Source organism: Bombyx mori, chromosome 12 (genome assembly GCF_030269925.1).
Source record: "Bombyx mori chromosome 12, ASM3026992v2".
NCBI lineage: Eukaryota > Metazoa > Arthropoda > Insecta > Lepidoptera > Bombycidae > Bombyx > Bombyx mori.
In genome coordinates, this window is record NC_085118.1 from 6,311,721 (window position 1) to 6,336,453 (window position 24,733).

At 34.9% G+C, this 24,733-nt stretch overlaps 2 protein-coding genes across 14 annotated transcripts in view; one reads left to right on the forward strand and one right to left on the reverse strand.

Annotated features, from left to right (window-relative positions):
• Positions 1–1,010: 1,010 nt before the first annotated feature.
• On the reverse strand, positions 1,011–13,331 carry LOC101739835 (sodium/hydrogen exchanger 9B2). Of its 11 annotated transcripts, XM_004929412.5 has the most exons (14): positions 13,052–13,293; positions 12,176–12,334; positions 9,241–9,301; positions 8,773–8,796; positions 8,193–8,232; positions 7,050–7,192; positions 6,110–6,341; positions 5,515–5,684; positions 4,618–4,832; positions 3,839–4,010; positions 2,808–2,962; positions 2,398–2,562; positions 1,399–1,582; positions 1,011–1,138 (listed from the first exon to the last, which is right to left on the reverse strand). In XM_004929412.5, the coding sequence occupies exons 3-14, from the start codon at positions 9,260–9,262 to the stop codon at positions 1,071–1,073; spliced, it is 1,590 nt and encodes a 529-aa protein (XP_004929469.1). In that variant the 5' UTR covers positions 9,263–9,301; positions 12,176–12,334; positions 13,052–13,293; the 3' UTR covers positions 1,011–1,070. The 11 variants fall into 11 exon arrangements, with proteins under 11 accessions (XP_004929469.1, XP_021205792.1, XP_037870586.1 ...); XM_021350117.3 differs by lacking the exon at positions 12,176–12,334 and having other exon boundaries at positions 13,052–13,331; XM_038014658.2 differs by lacking the exon at positions 8,773–8,796 and having other exon boundaries at positions 13,052–13,308.
• LOC101739973 (phospholipase A1) overlaps positions 10,546–24,733 on the forward strand; it is a 56,087-nt gene continuing 41,899 nt past the window's right edge. The window contains exons 1-5 of one of the 3 annotated variants that reach the window (XM_062671395.1): positions 10,546–10,635; positions 19,440–19,554; positions 21,818–21,966; positions 23,470–23,563; positions 24,280–24,431. In XM_062671395.1, coding sequence (XP_062527379.1) covers positions 19,463–19,554; positions 21,818–21,966; positions 23,470–23,563; positions 24,280–24,431 — 487 coding nt within the window. In that variant the 5' untranslated portion in view covers positions 10,546–10,635; positions 19,440–19,462. Of the gene's footprint in view, positions 10,636–12,836; positions 12,948–16,815; positions 17,086–19,439; positions 19,555–21,817; positions 21,967–23,469; positions 23,564–24,279; positions 24,432–24,733 lie in introns of those variants that run through there. The other 2 variants (XM_021350121.3, XM_004929413.5) reach the window with 2 other exon arrangements.

Below are 24,733 nucleotides of genomic sequence, written 5' to 3' on the forward strand. Positions count from 1 at the left end.
AGCAATATCATCCGCTCGGTGGAAGATCTTCCCTTTGTCGTATATTTCTCCAAACTGGTGTTAGGACCTCTTATGAGTCCGCACGGGTAGGTACCACCACCCTGCCTATTCCCACTGTGATGCAGTAATCCGTTTCCGAAACCGAAACGGATGCTACGATGTAACCATACTTGAGACTTTACAACTTATATCTTAAGGTAGGTGGCGCATAAGTTGTAGATGTATATGGGCTCCAGTAACCCCTTAACACCAGGTGGGCTGTGAGCTCGTCCACCCATCTAAGCAATAAAAAAAAGGTAAGATATTTCCAGAAACTTCATTCGATTTTGTCTGAGAACTCAATGAGACATATACTAAAATTTTATTTGTATATTTCTATTGGTAAATTTGAAGTGAGGTTTGGGTTGGGTATTTGCAAAGGTATAATAGTTACAGTGGAACATAGAAATAGAAAAGTGAAAGCAATCCGTGGCTTTTTTGATAGTAGAAATATTAGCTTAAAAGGACACCTTAAACACTCCGATAGATATTGTCCTTATCTGAAGGGTTGCAGGATGCGTCTTTTGTATATTGTGTACGAATATTATTGAAGATGGTCATAGCTAAAATTCTATATACCTAGCTTGAAGAAAAGATGTGTGGTGTCGTGGGATCCCCAATAGGAACGAAGTTCCTTATTATAAAAATATTAATTTTAAGTTCTATTCGAGGTATGAAGAAAATAAAACTGGATGTTTTGCAACAAACCACGGTCATTCGGTAACTTGCGAACTTATTGTGGTACACTTCATTCATGGTTGTTTGCTTAACAGTTAGTGTATTGCGCAAACCAACGATCGTGGTCAATGAATGATAAAAAAATATGTAATTTTTTGTACGTTATTACAAAGTTAAGTCGTACACTGTGTGCATTACTAATGAAAATCTTACGTTACGGACGTTTTTTCCCAGTAAGGTTATCCGCATCGTCCCTTAAGGAACTTCGTTCCAAAAGAAAAAAAAAAATGAAATTCTTTTCGGAACAGATATATTTAAACTGTGTTATTTAGTATGCAGTTCGCATTTTTCTTTCAGAGCTGAGATGAATTGTGAGCCACTGGTTTCATTGATTCTACTTCACTTTGTACTTTATTATCACCTGGAAAACAAACATAGGTACATTATATATAATCATATGATAGTTAATTTTAGGCCATTGCTTTAAGCATTTGTGGCTTTCTATATTCTAAATGGTATTATTTAAGGAGCCCTTACCATTGTTTAGTTTTAAATTAGCTTTAATCCGGCACTTACCGGTTGTAGGGCACGGTGGTAGAATCTGTTATTTCATAGAGTTTTTAATCTAAAACATGGTACATAATTTATGATACACATAGTATATAGTTAAGAATTATATACCGTTATCACGAGTCAGTAGTTTCGGTCCAGTTACGGCGATAAGTAGTGCTCCTAACGGCGCTGACAACATCACGCTCAGCACACTGACTGCGAGAAGCGTTTCAGCGTAAACCTCTCGCTTATTACTTTCACCAGTTGTTTGACTTCTGTGAACCAAATCCAGCGCGGCTGGACCCAATGCGGCCTTTAACCCCAAATAAACTAGGTTTAGGTTTGTTTTACAGAATCAAATTATGTAGTATGAAGATAAAATTGATTATCATTATAAATTATTTTATTGCTTAGATGGGTGGACGAGCTCACAGCCCACCTGGTGTTAAGTGGTTACTGGACTCCATAGACATCTACAAAGTAAATGCGCCACCCACCTTGAGATATAAGTTCTAAGGTCTCAATTATAGTTACAACGGCTGCCCCACCCTTCAAACCGAAACGCGTTACTGCTTTACGGCAGAAATAAGCAGGGTGGTGGTACCTACCCGCGCGGACTCTCAACAGGTCCTACCACCAGACTACAGACAGCTTAATTTTAGCATCGAACATATATTTGGAGAGCTTCAGGATTTTCTTGAGTTATGGATAGCGGAGACGCAAATACGAGAGAAGAACAAAACAAACATAGATCCCGAACATCAAATGTCTTTTACATATTTATATTGACTGGCAGCTATATTTCATAACCGCTCTACCAACGAGGTGGCAATAAATGCAAAAGTGCATTGTTTAACAGCATCAGTCGCAATTTAATGTACCTACGTGCTAATTTTGTAGGGATAATTCTTGTGCAGGCGTCCCTTAGTCAGCACCACACATCAACTCAACATAAGTAATTCGTATTAAGTCAGTGTACGTTTATCCCCTAAAAAGAGCGGTTAACTCAAATTATTTGTAGTAAACAACAAAATTCCTTTTTTAAAAATCAAATTTTATCTCTTCGGTTAAGCGCATGTAAACGGTTTACAATGTTATTTATTCATTAAAATGCCCATCATTTTTTACCTGCACTGTAGCTTTAGCCATCCAAGTTAAACTAATAAACAGTTTTTCTTTATAATTAAGACCACAGCCGAAGCTGACAAGAAAAGTGGCAACGGCGCGAATTAGCAAGCACGATACAAGGCATACCGCTCCCATCTTAATCACAACAGGATCTAAAGTGCTTATCTGTGGAAAGTCATATTAATGAAATTAATAACTCAAACAATGGCTTAAATAATTGTTTTAAATAATTTAAGTCCCTATAGTCAAATACGACAACAATAACTCAAATTAATTTATAATTACAGTGGAAAAAAAATAATATACTCTATATATATTTAGTCAGAGTAAAAACTTAACGCCGGTTTGATCGATTGAAAAAAAATTTAGTGTTACATAAATATAATATTATGAATAAAAGCCAATCTTACTGTGACTTGAGCTCCAGTAAAGGCAAATAATATTGGTTCGAAAAATATCCATAATATTCTGAATAAATCACTGACTGGATTTTTATTGACTATCCAACCTTGTTTCTTCCAGTAATATGCGGCCACAAACCCAGATGAAACTATTGCTAATGGACCTATTAAAAAAAAAAGCCAATGTTTCATATTTTACACATAGCTTAGTTTAGTAGGTACCCTGTAAATAGTCCAAAATCTTCTGTAGTCATCGATTTCATAAATGAATTATAATATTATAATTAATGCTTATTAAAATTGCCGTTGCGAGCAGTCGAGAATATAGTCCAATTGTTACCAGTAATGCTAAGGGCAGAGCCAAGCTGCTGCCTACAGCTGAGGACTCTTCTCTAGCCTTCTTTGAAGAGGGCATATCAATGCAAGACAAAGCTTGTCTGTTTGAATTATATTTTCAGAGTCTAGCGACGTTACGTGAGACTCGTACCGTGACAAACAGCAATCAATTTCAAAACCGAGCTTTCTTCAATTTTATGATGTAATTGCGTGGAACTGCGGAATGCCGACAGTAAAAAAAAAATTAGCGATGATTGCATTATTCAAAGCACGTGTTCAAAGATTATGGGCTGCATCTACTACCTATGGTTTGAATTTCTTTTTCTTATTCTAGTAACCTCGAGGGGCTATTCTAGATTCACGGAACTAGTAGTTGGGCTCACGAGGCTCAAACCGGGAGTGTTGCTAACACTGGAACTAGCAAGAGCAGTGCTTCGCAGAATCTATCACCGGATGGGAAACGCGACCCACTGAGAAGATCCAGCGAGAAACTTAGTGAGCTGTGTCTGCGGGTTAATTTACTCGTAGAGCCTTTCGTCGCAAGCGACGGGTTCGGCGGAGACGGTGACTGGTGCTTGAGGTACCTAAAAGCACCGTTAATGGATCGGGAGGATCCGTGATGACGTGTTTAGGGCGACGTCGACTGTTTACCATTCGGTCCTCAGGATCTGGTATGGTGAATTTCTGAACTGTTCTCAACCCACCTGCTCCACTCCATTCGATCATACTTGATATAAACAATGAGAATAATCCCCCTAAAAATAAAAGTAGAAATCTCAAAGGTACAACGTGAGTGTCCCCACTCTCTGGTATGAACGAGATCAGTGCCCCCCATAGCGACCCTAATGCAACTCCAGCTATGATAGACAGTGGACCCTGTAATCGAAAAAAAAAACTGATAATATGCACTATAGGCAAAATCAAAATTGAAAATGGTAGTTACTCTTATCACTGAAATTTGTATTTTAAAGTTATTTTTGTCTGTTATATTGATGCATCGCTTAACAGGATAATTATGAAGAATATTATTATTATTATTATTTGAGATAAATTAAGACGGTTTTTTTTTCTACCTATTTTAGTAACCTCGAAGGGTTTTTCTAGATTTACCGAACTAGTACGTCGGTTATAATTAAAAAGAAAATGTACACATAAATTCACGGAGTCAGTATAATTGTCACCGTCTACATTGAAACACGAAATCGAGTCTTAGACCCAATGGAATAAGGATCTTTCAGGTTGAATTGACATAAACTGATCTAAATCTAAATATTGGCCTATCAAATTAACCATTGAAAGTTTCAATGTATTTATTTATTGCCAGGAAAGTTTGCTAGGTTGCATAGTGTTATATGATTGCCAGAGTCAACCAGAGACGCGTGGTTGAATTCTGCATTGCTTGTCTGTTTCTTCTGTAAAAGCAGAACGCTTGACTGCTTCGCGTTACAAATACGCAGGGTGATGGTACCTACTCTTAACGTACCTTAATTATATTCCAAGTTACTGACCCCGATGAAAACATTGCATTCAATATTATAGCAAATACAGCCACGCTCACGGAGTCATCGATTGCTGCCGCAGCTACTACCATAGTCGGTATTCCTTTGGATTCACCGTAACCTATGTCGCGTAATCTAAACAAACAAGGTACAACCACAGCTGGGGACACTGAAGCTATCATAGAACCTAATAGGAAAGCTAGAAAACAAAATGAGAAATATAAATGAGCTTGTGATATGTTTTCGTTTGATAATTTGTTGAAGATCAAATTGATTTCGATGAGAACTATTAATTAATCTATTGAGATTAAAGATTTGAAGGCTGACGGTGGATCATTTGTAGGGTTTGTGGCCTACTACGTAAGGGACTAAATGTATGTTTCATTCTTATGTCTTAGGCATGGGCGCATTTACTCTAGGACTAAAGAGCTTACGGCTCGCGGACAAGCCGCATGCACCACCTTGCGATCAGTTCTAAATATCTCAGCTTAAGTTAAAAAAGGGAAAAAATCTTTAGGTAGGATTAAAACATAAATTGTAGATAAGATTGATAGACATTAGTATTCTTATTAAATACCATTATTCTCAAACCCACAACAAGGTCCTGCAGGATTTTATTTTGTAATTAAAAGTATACTTTTTTTCCATTAATATACATATACGCCACTGGTCTTACGAATGTGCCACTGAAGGAACAACATTCGTAAATGGTCTTGGCTGGGTTTTATTGGTTCGTCTTACGATTCGACCTGTTTCTGCAATAATTTTACATTTTTGTACCCATTAATTGTTGGTGCAACTAATAAAAAAAATTAAATAATAGTTTACTATACTACTATTCGTCGATTGAAATATGCTTGAGTATTGGTAGATGTACTTACCCCATATCCAAGGTAAATGTAGTAGGTAATGTGTTGTTACGGCTATAGCTATGCATTCAACGAGCCACGGCAATAAGCCGAGCTGTAATACCGCAGCATAATGTTTTTTTAACACTTTAGCATCTAATCCTAGACCCGCCCTTGTAAGAATAATTACCAGTGCTAGCTTTCTGTAATATTTACACATTAAAATAGTCTACATCTTATCATTTTAAAACACAAATCGTCTTCTCGCATTAAAGCTGTATAATCTCAAAACTTACTAATTTTACAGGAGTGTTTTAAAGGTTTAACATGTGATATTTTTAATAATAATCATCTTTGCAATATTATTTTTTTATTTTTTACCAGTTACATTATCTTTCTTTTAAAGTAAGATAAAATTATGTATTAATTTTGTTGATAGTTGTTAAAGTATAGGTAAACTAAAAAAAAAAAAAACTACTCTACTACACTCTTTTGACAGTATTTATTAGAAAAATACTGGTGATACCAAACGATTCCGCACATTAACTCAATTTCGAATATTTTTTGGAAATTGTACACTTTTAATGTGAAAAGACGAAATGTTGTGTCTAATAAAAGCAATACAAACCTTAGATCTTGATTTAACTTTCTGTATTCATCAGTCATAGTTACGAGTCCGAAATTTTGGAAAAGTATTCCGGTCAGTAACATGCCAATCAGGGCCGGTAACGTAGTGACTTTGAGCCAAATCCAACCTATTAAGTACGCTGCTATGACTAATAAACTCATTCCGAGAAGTTCACCATGAAGACCTATTGCTTCGCCAAGTTCGGCATAAAGTATTCCCCATGTTAAAAGAACTGGAATTTTATATAATGTTGAACGTTTACATTAAAAAACCTTTTATATATTCAGTGGGGGCAGAAAGTGAGATGGGACAGCAGTTATACTATTTCAATCGGGACTTAGGCCTTCAGGCGAGTACCGGTGTTTACGTTGTTAGGTCTATGGGTTGCAGTAGCTCCTAAATACCCGCTGGGTGGTGTGATGGTATATTAAATAAAAATAAAACCTCTTTAACACTGTTCGATTTACCGTATCTGCCGAGATTATTTTTTTACGTTTTTTTTATTATAGCCATCGCAGTCTCTAACCGTATATGGATTAACTTTAGTTCTAAGGTCTAATTCAAGTTTAAGCTGTCCACACTGCATATCCTAATTTATAAGTATATTTGGGAAAAAAATTAATTAGCTTTGTTATCATTGCTTTGATCGTGACCTTAATATTTGTAGAGTCACTATTATCTCTACGTTCAGGTATTTTTGTTCGAACCTCTTTGGTTATCACTATATTCACAATTATTAAACAGAAGCGTGTAAGATTTGATCGCAGTCAACAATAAACACGTAAAATACTTCGTGCTGTAACAAAACTGTCTGCTTTGTTTGTAATCATCAGAATTTACCGTTTCATGATAATGTTTCAGATTCTGAGCTGTCACAGATAATTTCATAAAATAGTTATACCTAAAGTAAACAGAGGATTGTGTGTATTGTACGACTTACAGAATAAGATAAAGCAAATTTTCAGAGCTGATTGCCTGTACGTTGAGAATAAAGGAAACGGGAAAAACCGCGTCCACCACTTAGGTTTCCAGGAGGGTGTCGAGTCCGGTTGATGAAAACGCAAACAAAATTTCTGCCACCATCTAAAATGTGAAGCATTAAATACTTATAATATACTAGCTTTTGCCCGCGACTTCGTCCGCGTGGAATAGTTCACAATAATGCTTTATTTTAGAACAAATTTGGTTAGCATAAAAACGTTATGGTGAGCCAACCTTAACATATAGACATATGCTGACGCGGACTTTTTTTAGAACTTTTAAAAGGGAACAATTCTGTCATACGTTATTTTAGCGAAACTTTAATCGTTTCTGCAGCGCACGCAGCGGAAGTTCTCAAAAGGGGAAAAAACCCGATTTTAAAACATTTTTTATGTTATGTTCCGCTTGTATTAGTCTTAGTGTGATGTTATATAGCCTATAGCCTTCCTCAATAAAAGGGCTATCTAACACTGAAATAATTTTTCAAATCGGACCAGTAGTTCCTGAGATTAGCGCGTTCAAACAAACAAACTCTTCAGCTTTATAATATTAGTATAGACTATAACAGAACCATACCGAAATCAAAGTTTCGTTTTAAACAATTTTTTTCTGAACAAGCAATCTACAACGAAACCAGCTGGCGGACGCTACCTTCATCTTTAGACTAATTTGTGTTACATTGCGGAAGACAATAGCGATTTTTGGACTACGTTTCTTTATTGTTCATGACATGACTTATTTACCAATATTACAGCCGGCCTTTGAATGATCATTGATTGAATTGTATGTTAGAAAAATATCGTTATTTTCGATTTCGATAATTCATATTTGTGGTGCTGTAATAAGCCCCGCAGACTAGTCTTAATTGCATTGTTTTAGAGTGCTGCCGTACCCATCATGACAAAAAATAATTTGAAAAGAAATCGTAAACTTGGAACTGAGCTTTTTTAAAACTGGTATCACATATTGGTCTTCATTATTATTATAAGTTATACCTCATACCTGACATCGCAGCTAGAAAACACAATAACGCTACGCTGCTCGCCTATTTAGACATATACTCAAATAAAATTTTAAAGCCGTGAAAGTAAACATTACTCACTTATCATAGTATATTTCATCTCTGCGTTCGTCGTTGTCATCTGCGGAATAAAATATTAACGCGTATCTTGTAAATTACTTCACCACTGTTAGCGTGACAACATATGGGTTTTTCAAACAGTTTCTTTTTGTTTTAAAATTTCGTAATTCAAAATTTTGTAAACATTACAGCTTTCTATTTTACTTTCAATTCATTTTATCATTATTTTGATTAACACTCTTTGCGTCGTAAATCCTCAATTTTGAGGGTCGTGACCTCTGTGGGATTTTAAAATTTTCCGGCGGACTATATCACGCCACGTCGATCTGTCTCACATACGGTGGTATTCAGTGCGGTACGGATTTAATCTGACCAGCGCATGGACGACTTGTCCTTCGGCCTTTGCCTTTCACCTTTCCAGTCAACAACAATTTTCAACGTTTTCGCGTGCGTGCTATGGCCCAAAGAAGTCGAAGACACTTCTGAGACATGTGGCGTGGAGTCTTGTGTTAATATGTAGTGCTGTTAGTATAGATTAATCGGTCTGGGATTCTGACCAATTAATTATTATTATTAGTCAAAATTATGATAAATTATTTACCTATGAACGTATAAACACGAGCACCTGCATCATATGGAAAAGAAAAACGGGATTGTGAACATGAATAGCAAAACATGTAGGTATTATGTTTAGCTTGGGACGATAAATTACCTTGTGGTTACTTTTAGGCAAAACAGTTAGTCGTATACAATTCAGCTTAGTATTAAACATTTTTTTATTATATAATTTTTATAAAACTCCATATTTCGATTATAATTTATTGCCTCAAGCTATATAATAGACACATTTATTAAAATGCAACATCACATTGATTCTCAATTTGGTATTTGCAGACAAAAACAGTATTCGTAAAAAAACTGTCCAAATAGATTTTAGTTACAATTGTTTTAGGAACATTTATTCATACTTAATTAAGTACCACAAGATGAAAATTTTAATATATTAACCAGTGACAAAAATGCAAGTTATGCTAGTGACATTAAAATTTAACGAGTAATTTAATGTTACCTGGTTCCCTTGAATCTTCCATTTTTTCTTTATTCAAATTACCGTAGTCCTCGTCACTTTCCTGTGAAAAATCGCATCTTATAGAATGCTCTTCGGACTGTATTTTGTCTGCTGAGCCTTTGAAAACCAACAACAATATGACGCTCTTTTTACCGGTTGCTTTTATTTATTTTACTACTTATTGCTTAGATGGTTGGACGAGCTCACGGCCAACCTGATGTTAAGTGGTTACCGGAGCCGGTTTACAACGTAAGGGCCGCTACCCACCTCGAGACATGAGTTCTAAGGTCTCAGTATAGTTACAACGGCTGTCCCACCCTTCAAACCAAAACGTATTACTGCTTCACAGCAGAAATATGCGGAGTGGTGGTACCTACCCGTGCGGACTCACAAGAAGCCCTACCATCAGTCAATATTTATTTATCAGATTTATATAGATTATACATAAAGCAATCATAGTAGATCATTTTATTCAAAATCAGTATTTCGGATTCTATTTAAATAACTATGACATCTCTATTTCAGAATAGGCAAAAATAATAGCGCCACCATAGCACCATTAAATGCATCAATTATAAAACAAACTGAAAAACCAATGCCGAAAAAGCATCCCACAAAAATTCAATTAATTATAATCAACCGTTATCATTGGTTAGGTTCCATTGCATCCATCGACACAATTACTGTTGTCGTCTAACCTATAAATCTCGGAGTGTATAACTCACTAAGTCATGTGTATTTAATTTCGTGCGATTCTCGAAAATAACCTAAATGTCATCGTGACCTAAGTGATTAAGATGCCTGGTTTACTAGTATCAAGCGACGCGGCTATGGTTGTGTTCAAACATCGCGGGCAAACACCAAAATGTTTCTAATGAAATATGTAATGTTCACGAATAGTTTCCGCGATGAAGGAATAACTTTGTGTAATAAAAATCAAACTCGTAAAGAAAACTATTTTATGTTATCACTATAACTAACTAGATGATGACCGAGCTACACTCGGTTTTTTTTTTGACAACGCCATCTTGGTTAGTGCCCTCAATTAAGAAAAATAGTATTATTATTCGCCAATAGATGTCGGAACAGTTGATTATTGAAAACACGAATAAAACAACATTTTCTGAAAATAAATCGTAGCTAGATCGATTTGTCGCCCCCGAAATCCCCTGTATACTAAATTTTATGAAAATCGTTGGAGCCGTTTCCGAGATTCAGATTATATATATTCAAGAATTGTACGTTTAAAGGTATAAGATAAGATAAGATACAATTGAGACATAGACCATATGTCTCAAGGTGGGTGGCGGCATTCACGTTCTTATATGTATGGACTCCACAGTACATACTTATCCACGGTTAGAACTTGAACTCGTTCAACCTACTATATAACATGTACGTAATAAAATAAAAATCTTTGTTATCATAATTTTTTGGTTAACAAGTCATAAGGTTATACTTTATAATTGAGTCGATTATTATCAAAGCCGGCAATCTGACTTTTGGAAAATTATTGGTAAATCAGAAAAACGAGTTATTGACTTTGTATTTCATTGGCAGTCACAAAACTCTTCGGAACGACATCTTAGATAAATAACAGGTTAACTATTAACCTTTATTTAATGCAGGTTTTGACCCGTATTCTTTGAAGGAGACGATTATATTCAAATCAATCTGTATTGACATACCAATAAATTTTTTTTGTCCAAATGCACAGATTGCCACCTTTGATAATAGACGACTCAATTTATTGTTATTATTTAAATATTGTAATATTGACGGGCATATAAACACTACGTTACTAACACTACATTATTTTACGATTTACCGGTAATTTAATACCAAACGAGAATATATTTAAAATGAATGCAAATTTAATATTACTTACAGTGGTAGGTAATCGTGTTCAAGAACGAAGTAAGTACTGGATCATTATAATATGTATCAAATCGAGATCTACAACTGAAACTTACAGTGCAACGTTTGCCAATAAACTGAATGAGGCTGGGGCGTGGTTGTTTCATAGCGCAAGGCCATATTATGAAGTCAATTGTCAATAAGATAATAAATAAGCTCATTCGTAAACGAAAAAAATCACGTGAATTTTCTATGTGATTTTCTTCATTTAAAATCATTTTCACTGTTATCGGTGAAGCTATTTAACAAAATGAAATGCTTAAAATAATTCCAAAATAAAATATTGCACAGATATTTTGTACGTAATAAAGACATCGGGTAGCAAATAAGAAAAGAACATAAAAAATAAGAAAAGAAAAAGTAAATCTATAATGATAATAAGTAAAACAGAGTTAGACCTTTTTTATTACTTTACGTTTTTTAAAGTAATACTTTTTGCAAATATTATAACGATGAATTATCAATATATATTAAAAAGTCCTTAAAATTAAAAGTGCTTCATTTAAAACTTTTTTTATTTTAAATTTAAGATTCTACTAGCGTGGTAAGTCTGTTTATTCATGGCATAAATTAAACTTAAGCGACATTGACGTTGTATTGCTTTCGTACACCATGTCATTTTATTATACTTAATTGGAGAAAAAATATTATGAAGATTTTTTATGGTTCAATTATTAGTATCTCGTAGTTAGGTAAACGCGGTCAAAGAACCTTTGAGGAGCCCAAACTCTCTTGCTTGTAAAAAACCGGGCATAAGTTTCTCGGCGGCCAGAATGACAGCCGTCCTCATTGAGTTGTTTTATTTTTTTAATATTATAAAGGGAGGTCGTTAGTTAATTAATTGCTTATTACGCATGTATTTTATTATACGATTTTTTTATTACAATGAAGCTACTTGATGCGATTGAATTACGACTTCACTGTACTGCGACACAGCAGCGCCATCTTTAGTTAATACATATGTTTTAGGAATAAATTCTCATTGAAAGAAGGTTTAATTGATGTCTGTGCTACATACCTTAGTGTGTTAACAATGCTACTATTGCATACCATATTACATTAGGCTTTTTGGCAGGAACGCGCGGATTGAAGTTGTGTGAATTGTTATATTTTGTCTATTTAGTGTTTCTTCAGGTTTAAATGTTTAATACAGGTGGATTATTAACCTGTTTAGTATCTGTAAAAGTGCACAAATGTTGGAAAATGAAACAAAACCACTGAACGTAACTTCTCGGGATCCTTCAAAAAGTCCATTGAAAAAGTCTCAGTAAATGACCAGCATTTTACTGAGATTATATTTCATCCCATATCATTTAATTTTCATTTTCGACCTAAAGGTCTTAGTTACCAAGTCATAAAATCCACATAACGTTCATTATATTATGATGACATGAATAATTTTAATAATACGATGATGGAATAATTAAGTTAACTACAATTTTAACCCATGTAATTGACGTTATTAATTCATCCCACGGTTATTTTCAGGCTAAAATAAAAGGTCTCTGAACACGAAGTGGCAAATTGAAAAAAATAATGATTTTAAGTCTTAAGTCTGAAGTCTTCCGGAATTATGAAATATTGCCATTTTTTGTGCTGAATGATTTTTTTTTGTTTGTGACTGTACATAGACAATACAACTTAATAAAGTCATCATAGATTAGGTATACACTTAATATATTCGAAAAGTTATCATTGGAGGCGGTGGTAAAAGAACGCAGCAACAAAAAAATTTAAATTTCATAACCTATAAAATATGAAAAATAGACATTAAGTCGGGTTTATTAAAGGTATTTTTATCATTTTTTCCCAGTAAAATTAATATTTTACAACAGATTTAAAACTATTTTATTGTTGGTAATAAAAAAAATAGTAAAAGTTATATTTCACTTACCGATATGAGTGCTTTCTCATACTGTTCGTCTCCTCACTAAATTTTAACTAATATGAATAAATACAAAGAAAATTATTATATGCCACAAATATTAATTACTCTGTATTGGGTTTTGCTCATCTAGACTTGTCGGTTATGTCAGATTACGTACTTGATATAAACATCGTTATTTAAAATTGACTATTTTTGTTTTAAAATCATGTTAAATCAGTCAAACGTAGGTATGTTAGTTCCATCTTTGACAATTAAGAAGGCCCCTTTCTACCACAAATAGTTACTCAATTGAAGTGTAGATGTCACTATTTTAAAAAGTAAACTGTTGAATGTTATAAATATAATATAAATATAAATATTACTAACAATCACGCCACGTTATCTGGTCCCGTGATAAGTTCGTAAAGAACTTGTGTTACAGGTACCAGATAACGGAAATAAATGTAAGATTTTTATTATACACATACATAATAATATATTTAATATACATCCATAACCCTGGAAAAGACATTTATATTTATCATACAAATATCTTTCCTTGGCGGGATTCGAACCCGCGACCCCCTTGTGTAGTGACCATGTCACTTACTACTACACCAGACGGCCGTTGTTTGTTGATTGTGCGTTGGGATGACACTCAGCTGAGCCCCGTAATATAAGCTCGCTTACGCATTCGGTGAAACCTTGATTATGAACCAATGAAGTAGGAAACCTATGGAAATGAAACGTCAACCAAAATTTCGTGCCACTGTGACGTCATCTGGCCACAAAACATGGCGGCTTTAGTGCTGTACAAAAGATTTCAATGTTATTTAGGTTTTATCGATAAACGTTCTTGGCTCATTTTATTTTAAATATTGTTGAGTATTATTTATTTGTAGAATTTATACTTTAATGGGAAGTAAGTAGGTATATTGTTATGTGCAAATATGATATGATTTAGATGGGTGAAATCTAAGACAAGTTCGTCCTTCGAATTTTCCAAGTAAACGATATGATGATTTTTAAAAGTTGCTACACTGATTTTATAAAGTTGTCGTTTGTCGCAAAACATAAAGATATGGCGTAGTTCAAAGCCATCAGCCCATTTCTAGCATGCTAAATGTTATCGTATTTTGAGTACGTGTTTTTCTTAGACTATTACAATCTATTTTAATTGTTTTGCTGACTCTAAAGTCCGTAACATACTACCGCAGCGCACCCCAAGGAAGGTGCGCCGCACCATTTGAATCACTTTCGCTTGAGTGATTCAAATTTTAAACTTATCAAGGGACCGCGTGAAAAAAAAAACACCTACAGAACATTTATTCATTAATTACAAACGTCATTCCTTGTGACTTCCTCTCTAAAATCACTTAATTATTAAATATTTAACAAATTTACAATAGTGTTTTACTCACTGCGGAATAAAACTATTTTATTTAAATAGTTCCGAAGAGATTTTGTCGGTAGCCTTTTTCCCGAAATATCTAAACAGAATGTCTAAATATGTTTTGATGACATATTTTAAAGTGGTATTTATGATTAGTGTCATGATCAATAGATTCCGACCGAAAAATGGATTTTTCGGATTAGGGCTCCATAATGAATTTAAATACATATAGATAATAGTTTTAGGGCATCGACTTTCTTGAGATCCTATAAAATACGTTTTCATTATTATTTTTGTATGTTTTAAGCATGATAAATTATGAAATTTTATATAATCAATCATATTAAATCGATATCAAAGTCAATAAATAATGTACAACCCAAAACAGACGGCCGAACTGACGTGACAATGACATTTGGCGCGCTAAGCATGGCGGATTTTCGGCCTCATTAGACGGAGAAGGAGATATTTACGTTTAATCATGTTTCATTTTATGTACGCACTGAAATACTGTTATATTGTTTTCCTGCGAGTTAAAGTGCTGAGTAAGAACGAGATAGATATATGTTTATGTATGTGCCTTCAAAATGGGTGCTATTTATATAAGCAATTGTACGTATAGAACAATATGTCGTGTCCCTACTATATAGGTCTATGTTATGAACTCGAGGTGTAGAACAGTGGGTAGAAAAAAAAGTTCGATCAGAAGTCGTAATTAGACCTTAATCTTTAAATTTACAAAATTTAGATTCGTTTTGTAAAAAAACGCATAGTTTTAATGAGAGAGACACTATTTCATTTCGTCTAATCCCATTTTATTTCTCTTATTACATTTCATTTTATTACTGGTGGTAGGACCTCTTGTGAGTCCGCACGTGTAGGTACCACCGCCCCGCCTATTTCTGCCGTGAAGCAGTAATGCGTTTCGGTTTGAAGGGTGAGGCAGCCGTTGTAACTATACTTGAGACCTTAGAACATATCTCAAGGTGGGTGACGCATTTACGTTGTTGATGTCTATGGGCTCCAGTAACCACTTAACACTAGGTGGGCTGTGAGCTCGTCCACCCACCTAAGCAATAAAAAAAATACTCTGTAATTCACTTTTTATATAGCCAAGTGTATATAAATGAAGAAACTTGTTTGCAGTCAGTTCACATGCGGCAGATTTGAGCTTTCAGAAGTATTCTATATCATTGTCTTGCAAGCTAAGTTATACATATTATATTTTCATATATGATGTTGGTTTTTTTGATTCATCGAGTTCCAAATTACAAAGGTGCCAACGAAGTTTTCATATAAAAAAGCGTCACTGTAAACTTTTTGGCGGGAACATGAGGAGCGCATGTGTGAATTGTTTTATTATAATAAGTACCTAGCTGGGAACAAGTAACGACGGTCATCAGGCCTCAAATTAGGATTTCCTGCGTTATGGATACCAGAGACTGACATACATAGTATAATATATACACACTATATAATATATATACGTTTAAATTCGATAATACACACCCAGATAAGAGCAAACAAACCTGTTCATCACACGATTGTTTGCCCGATGTGGGAATCGAACCCACTAACCTTGGGGCATTAGTCAGAGTTGCTAACTATGTACTGTACCACCGAGTCAGTAATATATTATTTTATTGTTAATTTAGTGTTTCTTGACGTTTAAAAGCGTAATAATGGTGGTATATTTGAGCATAGTTAGAGCACATCGCATTGAGCGTTGAGCATCTGTGAATGTGAAAAATTGCGAGAAAATGAAACAAACTCAGTTACGTTACGTGACATTTTAGTTAGGCTCTTTCAAAATGACCATTGAGGTAACAGCAAAGTCCCACTGCCCAGTAATTTCATTGGGATATTTTTCCAAATTGTTTCGTTTCATTCCATTTCATATCGATAGATTACAATTTCAGTGAAATTAATTTTCTTTAATTTCGCTCCATTTCATTTTTCAAATAACAAAGTTTGTACTCATGCTCAAAAATTGGCATATAGTAAATTAAAGGTTTTAGAAACTCTATAAACAATGGGTTTACAAAAAGCCGATTGCTACATTGAAAAGAAAAAAAGCAGTAATAATGGACAAGAAAGCAGAAGCAGAGTCATTTGCGCTTAAAGGGAGAGGACGGGCTTTGGATTGGTCATGGATCATAACTTGGAAATCTTGATTATTAAACATTAACATAGTATCGAACTTTCAAAAATAATGTAAGCCGTAAAAGTGGTTTTGATACTCAAAATAAACTGGATCATTGCGGCCTAGATTCGGTCTTGCCTGGTCTTTGCCTATACACAAAGCAAAAAAAATCTAAACAACTCGTTTTAATTAATGATCACTTCCTACGCATCCAAATCGCTTACTTGATCTTCATTCCGGCTAACGGCTTTCATTACGATTCTCAAGACCAGCATTTCTTTCTCCGTCAGTTGTGCTGGTTGTGTCGCACGAACTCCTGCGAATGACGCGCACGTTTCCCGCGTCTTTTAAAATGTATAAAATTTTATAATTGAAATAATGTAGCGTAAAAATATGGAATATGATTTGAATTTTTTTATCGTGTGTGTGTATGTGTTTGTGTTGTAAAAATTATATACTATTCGAGTAAAATGAGCGTAGGAAAGTGTGGGATTTTGTTAACCTTTTTAATCGTATTCGAAGTTGGTACGTATTTTTTATTATTACTGATTCCCTGGAGTTTGTAGTGTTGTAATTGATAACCGAATAGTAAATGGAACGTTTACGTTTAGCAATCCATTTGCTTTTTTTAAATTCACAAATAATAAAGTAAACTAAACTCGGCTGAATTAAAAACATTAAGTAAAAAGTAAAAACAAAATATGTTGGTGGTTTAAAAAGAAAGTTTAAAATTACACACAAAATTATTTTATTTCTTTGCTTCTTCTTTGCTGCTTATTACAGTCGAGTTTTATTTTTTGTTTCAGTGTTATGTGTATTCAGTTTCATTTTGTTTCAAACTTATAAAATAATTAGTTTTATCTTCTGTATTATATGATATAATGAATATTTTTTAATCTTCTATTTTATTGGCGGGCATGCTAAAATTGTCATTTCCATAGCGGACACGAATTTAATGGCGCTTTATTATGTTGAAATACATCTAAAAGCTTATAGAAATGTCAAAGAAATAGACACACATTCGCTAAAAAACATTATATTCTTTCGGAAACTGGGTATCTTAACACTATTAATTAAATACATTAGTACCATAAAACAAAAAAAATATTTACACGATTTTTGGTGTTGGTAGTATTTTGAGCTCACACTGTTAGTTATCGCGGAACCAGCCTTTTCTGCCGCGAAGCTGATACATTACAATAAGCGACTTCAACTTTTTTTGTTCAAATCTGGGCGGTGGTATTGAGATATTGTCTATGAACTTAGACAACCACTTAACACCAGGGGCTCCGTGAAATTGTCCGTCATATGTATTAGAACAATAAAAACAATAATAAAGTTAACGGACGGTTCACATGTGAATAAATACTTAATTCTTTTTTATAATTAAGTAAGTACTATAATAACAGTGTGATTCACTATGAGCACCCGTGAACACGCAGCAAACGTATGATTTTCAGGTGTTGCAGCTCATTTCAATACAAAGACAGAAGTTATCTGTACAGCGCACTCGGCTGCAAGCTGTGTTAACAATAGTACGGATATGTCATAATATTATTCAAATACCTACATATCATTGTTGATTATATGGTTTCGGAAATTGTTCATTAGTTAGGAAAAGAAAAGTAATATATTCAAGCTAACAAATATGTAGGTCATACGATATAAATACATTATAAATTGCAATCTTATTCGACTTCGAAATTTAAATTCTATGCAAACTTTCGAATTTGAATTTATATGCAGAAGCAAAAAAGTGAATTGATGTAAATTATAATTAACTATCGTCTCGCAATTCGTCGAAGGCTTTCTCATAGACCATGAACGGGAGAAGAAGTGACAGTTTAGAATCCTTGGTCTATACTACTAAGGTTTCATGTAACCTGTGTTATTAGGGACATTTTTAGTTGAAACCCCAGTACGCTTCTGTTCTTGGCTTCTGGCGACCTCGTTATCTATTCCGGAATGAAAAATGTTCTTCTGGTCCCCCAAGATAAAGCCCAAATTGTTATCAGCCCAAAATGCCGATAGCTAATAATATCATATTTTAGATAGAGCAACAATATTTTTACAAGATAGACTATCGCAATCTTGCTAACAGGGAGAGTTTGGAGCCCCCTGTAGTTGGTAGGACAGCCATTTCGGTCAGAAAGGAATAATTCGTTCCGGTCTGTAAGGGGGCAGGTAGCCGTTTTACTAAAAAGTGTGTTTGGCTCAGGTAATAATAGTAACACAAAGTCGTGAGCTCGTTTGGCTATCTATAATAATATTCTATAGTAACATTTTGATGCAATTCTTCACCATTCCTCCTGCTGCTAAGTCAGGGTATCTATTTATTTACCGGACATGACAGAAGTACAAGTGGTCGAAGCCGCCGAAAAACTAGTCACAACAAAATTAACTACGCCAGTCCAAAGACATGGCATTCCGTCAAAGAATCCCGTTCCGCTTGTAAATGTCGGACCTTGCGATCACATTGGTATTGGAATCCAGTCTCCGCATTTTTCATTGTGTATAATTACCCCGGGTAATGATCATAACGTTCATAACTTGCCGAGCAGGTGGTGAAAGTAGACAGCAGACCTTGTTCTTGCATCTTACTCTTACGTAAACTTATTCAGCAGACGTAATTTTGTTGTTGTTTAGAAATATATATTGTATTCCTGATAAACAAAATTTCGAGATGCATATTGTTTTTGCTTTAATATTACTACTCGTAATAATCAAGTCTGACTTAACACAATAGTATTATTACTTAATAGAACAGTTTTTCAAAACTTAGGTGGTAATAATTACATTGAATGTTTTGAGTTTTTTTTTATATTAGTTTTATTTTATGTGTCCTAACTAATAATTGATCTTTTTGAATGGTTTTACAGCTTCTCAAGCCGATGGCGATCTCATGTCTATGATGGATTTTCGATATTGGCGATGCGTCATGAAAAGAGAATGGAAATGTCCTGATAGCGAAATTAACTTTTTTTTATATACACCGTAAGTATGTATTCTATATTACCTTTTTGATCGTGTTTTCAAAAAATTAAGTGCATTCGACACAATTAAAACTACCCTAACGGTTTAATCCTACGTTTTTGTTATTGTCTTTATAATACTCGTATCATTTCTGGTATTCAAATACTCAAACGTCGACGAATAACAACACCAACTAGTCCGTGACAACGGCCTTTTTCTGCCGTGAAGCAGTAATGTGTTTCGGTTTGAAGGGTAGGGCAGCCGTTGTAACTATACTTGAGACCTTAGAACTTACATCTGGTGGGTGGCGGCGCTTAAGTTGTAGATATCTACGGGCTCCAGTAACCACTTAACACCAGGTGGGCTGTGAGCACGTTCACCCTATTAAGCAATAAAAAAAAAAGAAAACTGGAAAGTGCTCGAAACGTTGGAAATAATATATTATAGACAGTAAAACGTGAAGTTAAACCGTAAAAATAGTTTTAATTAAGTCAAGAACTGCGACGACACGCGAAAACCGAACAAATATATTCATTTTTATTTATTTAATGTGTGCACCCCAAATAAATGGTCTCCAATGGTCAACAAAAATACGGGCATTTTTGTAATGTCGAAAAAAATTCAAGCTACATAAATTCTTTAAATGGAGCAAGTTTGATTTTGATATCGTTGGCTATACAATACAACGTAACAATGCAAAAAGATCCGCGCAGTTTCTAAGTCAGTTTTATAGCTTTCGCCGAGCCAATTGTGGATCTATTATTATAACAATAAATAAAAACTGTGATAGTTCTTTACATTGAAGCGGTGCGTCGAAATCGAACACAGTAAGCGTTATGGGAATAAAAATTAAACAAATGGTTTAATGTTCCTTTCATAAAGAAAAAAATAATTAATTCCGCGGTTAGATTAATACGTAAACGTAATACAAAAATGGTAGTAAAATATTTTATGGTTAGCTAAAGAACTAAAAAAATAATTGTTAAAAAACTCACAGAGAGCCGTCTTAGATTGACGAGCACCTGGGCACATGGTAGACAAATATGCCCCGAACACTTATAAGGTCCTATTTGACAGTGCGACAACTCTGTATAGAAATTCCTGGCGCAAACGAATTAGGAGAGCCCACCTATAAGTAAGGAAAAGAAGAAGAAGTTAAACAAATAAAGGAAAATTTTTCATCAGACACACATAAGTTTGAAGGATCCATTTTTGTTCTTGAGAGCGTGTCGCTCTGTGGAAATAAGTGTTAGGAGTTTCGTCACTAGAAAGGCAAGTGTCGCCTTAATGCTTTGATTGTTCTAGTTTCATTGTGTGATTAATTGAAGGTGAAGATCATATAAAGCGCTCTTGCGTGATCCGTATAGTATCCTTGCGTTATCCCGATAGTATTACCGTTCGCAATAAAGAAGCTTTTCTCGTATTAAAAACAGCGCGCGTTTAGGTATGCCTTGCGTTGCTTAACAGACACATAAACGAACGGGTTTTGAACCGCATTGTCAATTGTGATGAAAAATGGATTTTCTGGATAACCGTAAATTATCATTATGTTGCTAGTCAACATCCTGGCTTAGCAACGAGGCAATACCCTAAAGGAAAGCTTCTCAAAAAGTCACAGCTACTGGTCTAGTGCCGGTATAATCACAGCTACTTACCAAATGGCATCAGCGTTATTGCGAATGTGTACTGTGAGGAACTGGACCCAAGGATGCAGGGTTTTGCTAATCTCCGGCCAGCTTTGGCTCATTGCTCGCCTCCGCTGCTTTTACACGACAGCGCTCGACCTAATACGGCACAAAAGATGGTCTCTAAGTCACAAGTACGGACCAGACTATGCGCCGACAAAATACCACTTTTCAAAAGTTTAGACAGCTTCTTGTCAGGGAAAATTCAACACCCGAGATGCAGTACAAAGTACAGTTCAAGAGCTTGTTGGCTCTCTTTCACCTGACTTCTTGAAGAAGGACATTATAAACTTACCACGTCGCTGGCAGAGACGAATGATAACCATAGCTGTAATTATGAAAGTAGAGGGAACACTAGTTTGGGGCTAGATGACCGTGTTGTACCTTATTTTTTGTATTAAAGGATACATATCCCAATCTAATAATTTGAATACATTCAACTTTATCTTTCGCAATTATCTCTTCTCTATTAATATATGTTGCAGTATCAATTTTTAGGTAAGATGTATTTGCTACGTTTATATCGGTACAATCATATTTCAAAGGCCCAGAAGTGAAGTTAAAATTAAAATATGCCAATTTAGAATTTTACTTTATAGAGAGCATCCATTCAAGCAGTGGGTCGACGTTCGACATGGCGTAGATCACCTGTACGCGTACGGCTGGAAGCCTGACCGAAAAAATGTAATGATCATTCACGGCTTCAACGGAACGTACTCGAAGAGTCCAATGACATTCATACGTGACGGTTAGTTTTTATTGTTTCGTTATTTTTTATTATAGCGAAGTTAGCTTATCGGACTCCACTCTTTACCGTTGAGACCTGTTCGCCGGATCTTTACTGGTGGTAGGTAAAATGTCAGCGTGTACGATCAGGTATTATGACCCTGTCTACTTCTGCCGCGAAGCATTAATGCGTTCCGGTTTGAAGGGTTGAACAGTCGTTAAAATACAAGAGACTCATATCTCAAGGTAGGTTCACGTAGTGATGTCTACGAGCTCCGGTAACCACTCACACACACTCACTTATAGACGCATACACTCACTTATACACGCATAAACTCACTTACACACTATCACTCACACACTCAATACACAGTAGGCGAATAATAATTGTGATCACTTCCGCCTATCTTAGAAAATAAAAAAAATATAGAATACCCATTTTTCATTGGATATTTAGCGCCATCGAAAAATTTATCTTTAAATAATTTCATTGTCATTGACATAACTGGTCAGTGCAGCTCGTATTCAAAGATAGAACGCCATCTTCCCTATCACCTATGTATGTACATATACATATCTCAAAAAATCGACCCGGACGTGTAGGTACTAAGTAGCTCACGGGCTCAACCTGAGTGAATTTGCTAACAATAGCACTAGAAAGAGCAGTGCTTCGCAGAATCTACCAGTATCCATGAACAGCATTGTCCTGAGTCCAAAGCATTGTCCAAAACTTTTTTTTATTGCTTAGTTGGGTGGACGAGCTCACAGCCCACCTAGTGTTAAGTGGTTACTGGAGCCCATAGACATCTACAACGTAAATGCGCCACTCACTTTGAGATATCAGTTTTAAGGTCTCAGTATGGTTACAACGGCTGCCCCGCCCTTCAAACCTTCAAACTAAAAAATATCTTTCGAAACATGTAAACAATATGAATGACAGTCCTTTGTTTATTGTCATCACGTTTTGATAGTTTACTGTTTTGTGTTCTACAAATAATTTATTCCATTCGCATTTCTGATTTCGTACGAAATGACCAAACCCGTTTATAGAAAGTGTTCATAAATTACTAATGAATGTCACAACATTATGTTTTATCGCATGGAGAAATCATATTGTACGATTCTCGGCATCAGAGCTAAAAATTAAATCCGTGATATAAAAATTTCGAATTGTTAATTTTCAATATCGACTTTCGTCCAAGTCCGTCGGGTTATGATTGCGTGATTATTATATATTACTATACCAGCGACCCGCCCTCGTTTCGCTTCGGAAACTGTAATTTATTATTGATTTCTTCACTATTTAATGGATGTTATAATACATATAAACCTTCCTCTTCAATCACTCTATCTATTAAAAAAAACCGCATCAAAATCCGTTGCGTAGTTTTAAAGATTTAAGCATACATGGGACGGACAGATATAGGGACAGAGAAAGCGACTTTGTTTTATACTATGTAGTGATTAAGAATATAGACGGTAGGAAACTGGTTATCTTTTTTTAATCATTTCATATTTTCTACAGCTTACTTGTCTCGCAAGGACTACAACGTGTTCATGGTGGACTGGGCTCCGTTAACGAGGTTTCCGTGTTACCTCTCATCGCTTTCGAACTTGAAGTGAGTCAAAGGAAAGTTACTTATGCATCTTATTTATAATCGCAACCTAACCAATCCTGGCTACTAGTACGGCACTGTGCTTTTAGCCGACTTCAAAAAAAAACAGGTTATCAATTGGACTGTATGTTTTATGTGTGTGTTCCTTTAGAAAAAAAGTGATCCGATCTTGAGGATTCTTTCTCATTTGAAAGCTGGCGATTGCTCATATTATGGTCCCATTTATATTTTATCAAGATCTGACCAGTTAATGTCTGAGTAATCCTTAATTTATACTAATACTATAAAGCTGAAGAGTTTGTTTGTTTGAACGCGCTAATCTCAGGAACTACTGGTCCGATATGAAAAATTCTTTCAGTGTTAGATAGCTCATTTATAGAGAGGAAGGCTATAGGCTATATAACATCACGATAAGGCGAATACAAGTGGAGCACAAATAAAGAATGTTTCAAAATAGAGGTTTAAATAGCTCCTTAACATTCTATAATTCAAAAATATTTTTACTTTCTACGTAAATGAAGTGGTGGTAAAATTTAGCGTTATGCCAAAGTCACTATTCCACCCGGACGGAGTCGCGGGCAAAAGCTAGTAATTCATATTTAATTTACTCTCTGCTACATCGATAAAATCAGTTTTTTTTTTGTAATTTGTGTATTTCATGGTTGAAACATCCTGTATATGGCGATAAAAAAAAGCTCAATGCTTAATTGTCTATGTAGATTGGCTGCTCAATGTACTGCTCAGCTTTACTCGTACTTGACGCAAGGGGGCGCTTTGGCAAAGATGATAACTTGCGTGGGGCATTCGTTGGGGGCTCACGTCTGCGGGATGATGTCTAACCACCTAACCGAGAAGCAGTACAAAATTGTAGGTGAGTATTTTTATTGTTAAGTTTTGTTCTTCTATTGCAGACTGTACTGAGATAGTACAGAGTACTGGTAACAAAGTAGGTAATTTTTTTTTAAATTATGTTCCTCGACGACTGGTCCATTGATGATTTAAATGTATTTTATTGCATTAGATTAGACTGGTTAGTATATTGTATAACTAGATGCTGTAGCAAAACTATGCCACTCATTTCGTCTGTGTGAACTTTAGTAGTTGCTTGAAAAAGACTTCTTATTAAAACTTTTAATATTACCGTTTCTTGATTTGAGAAACATATAACGCCAT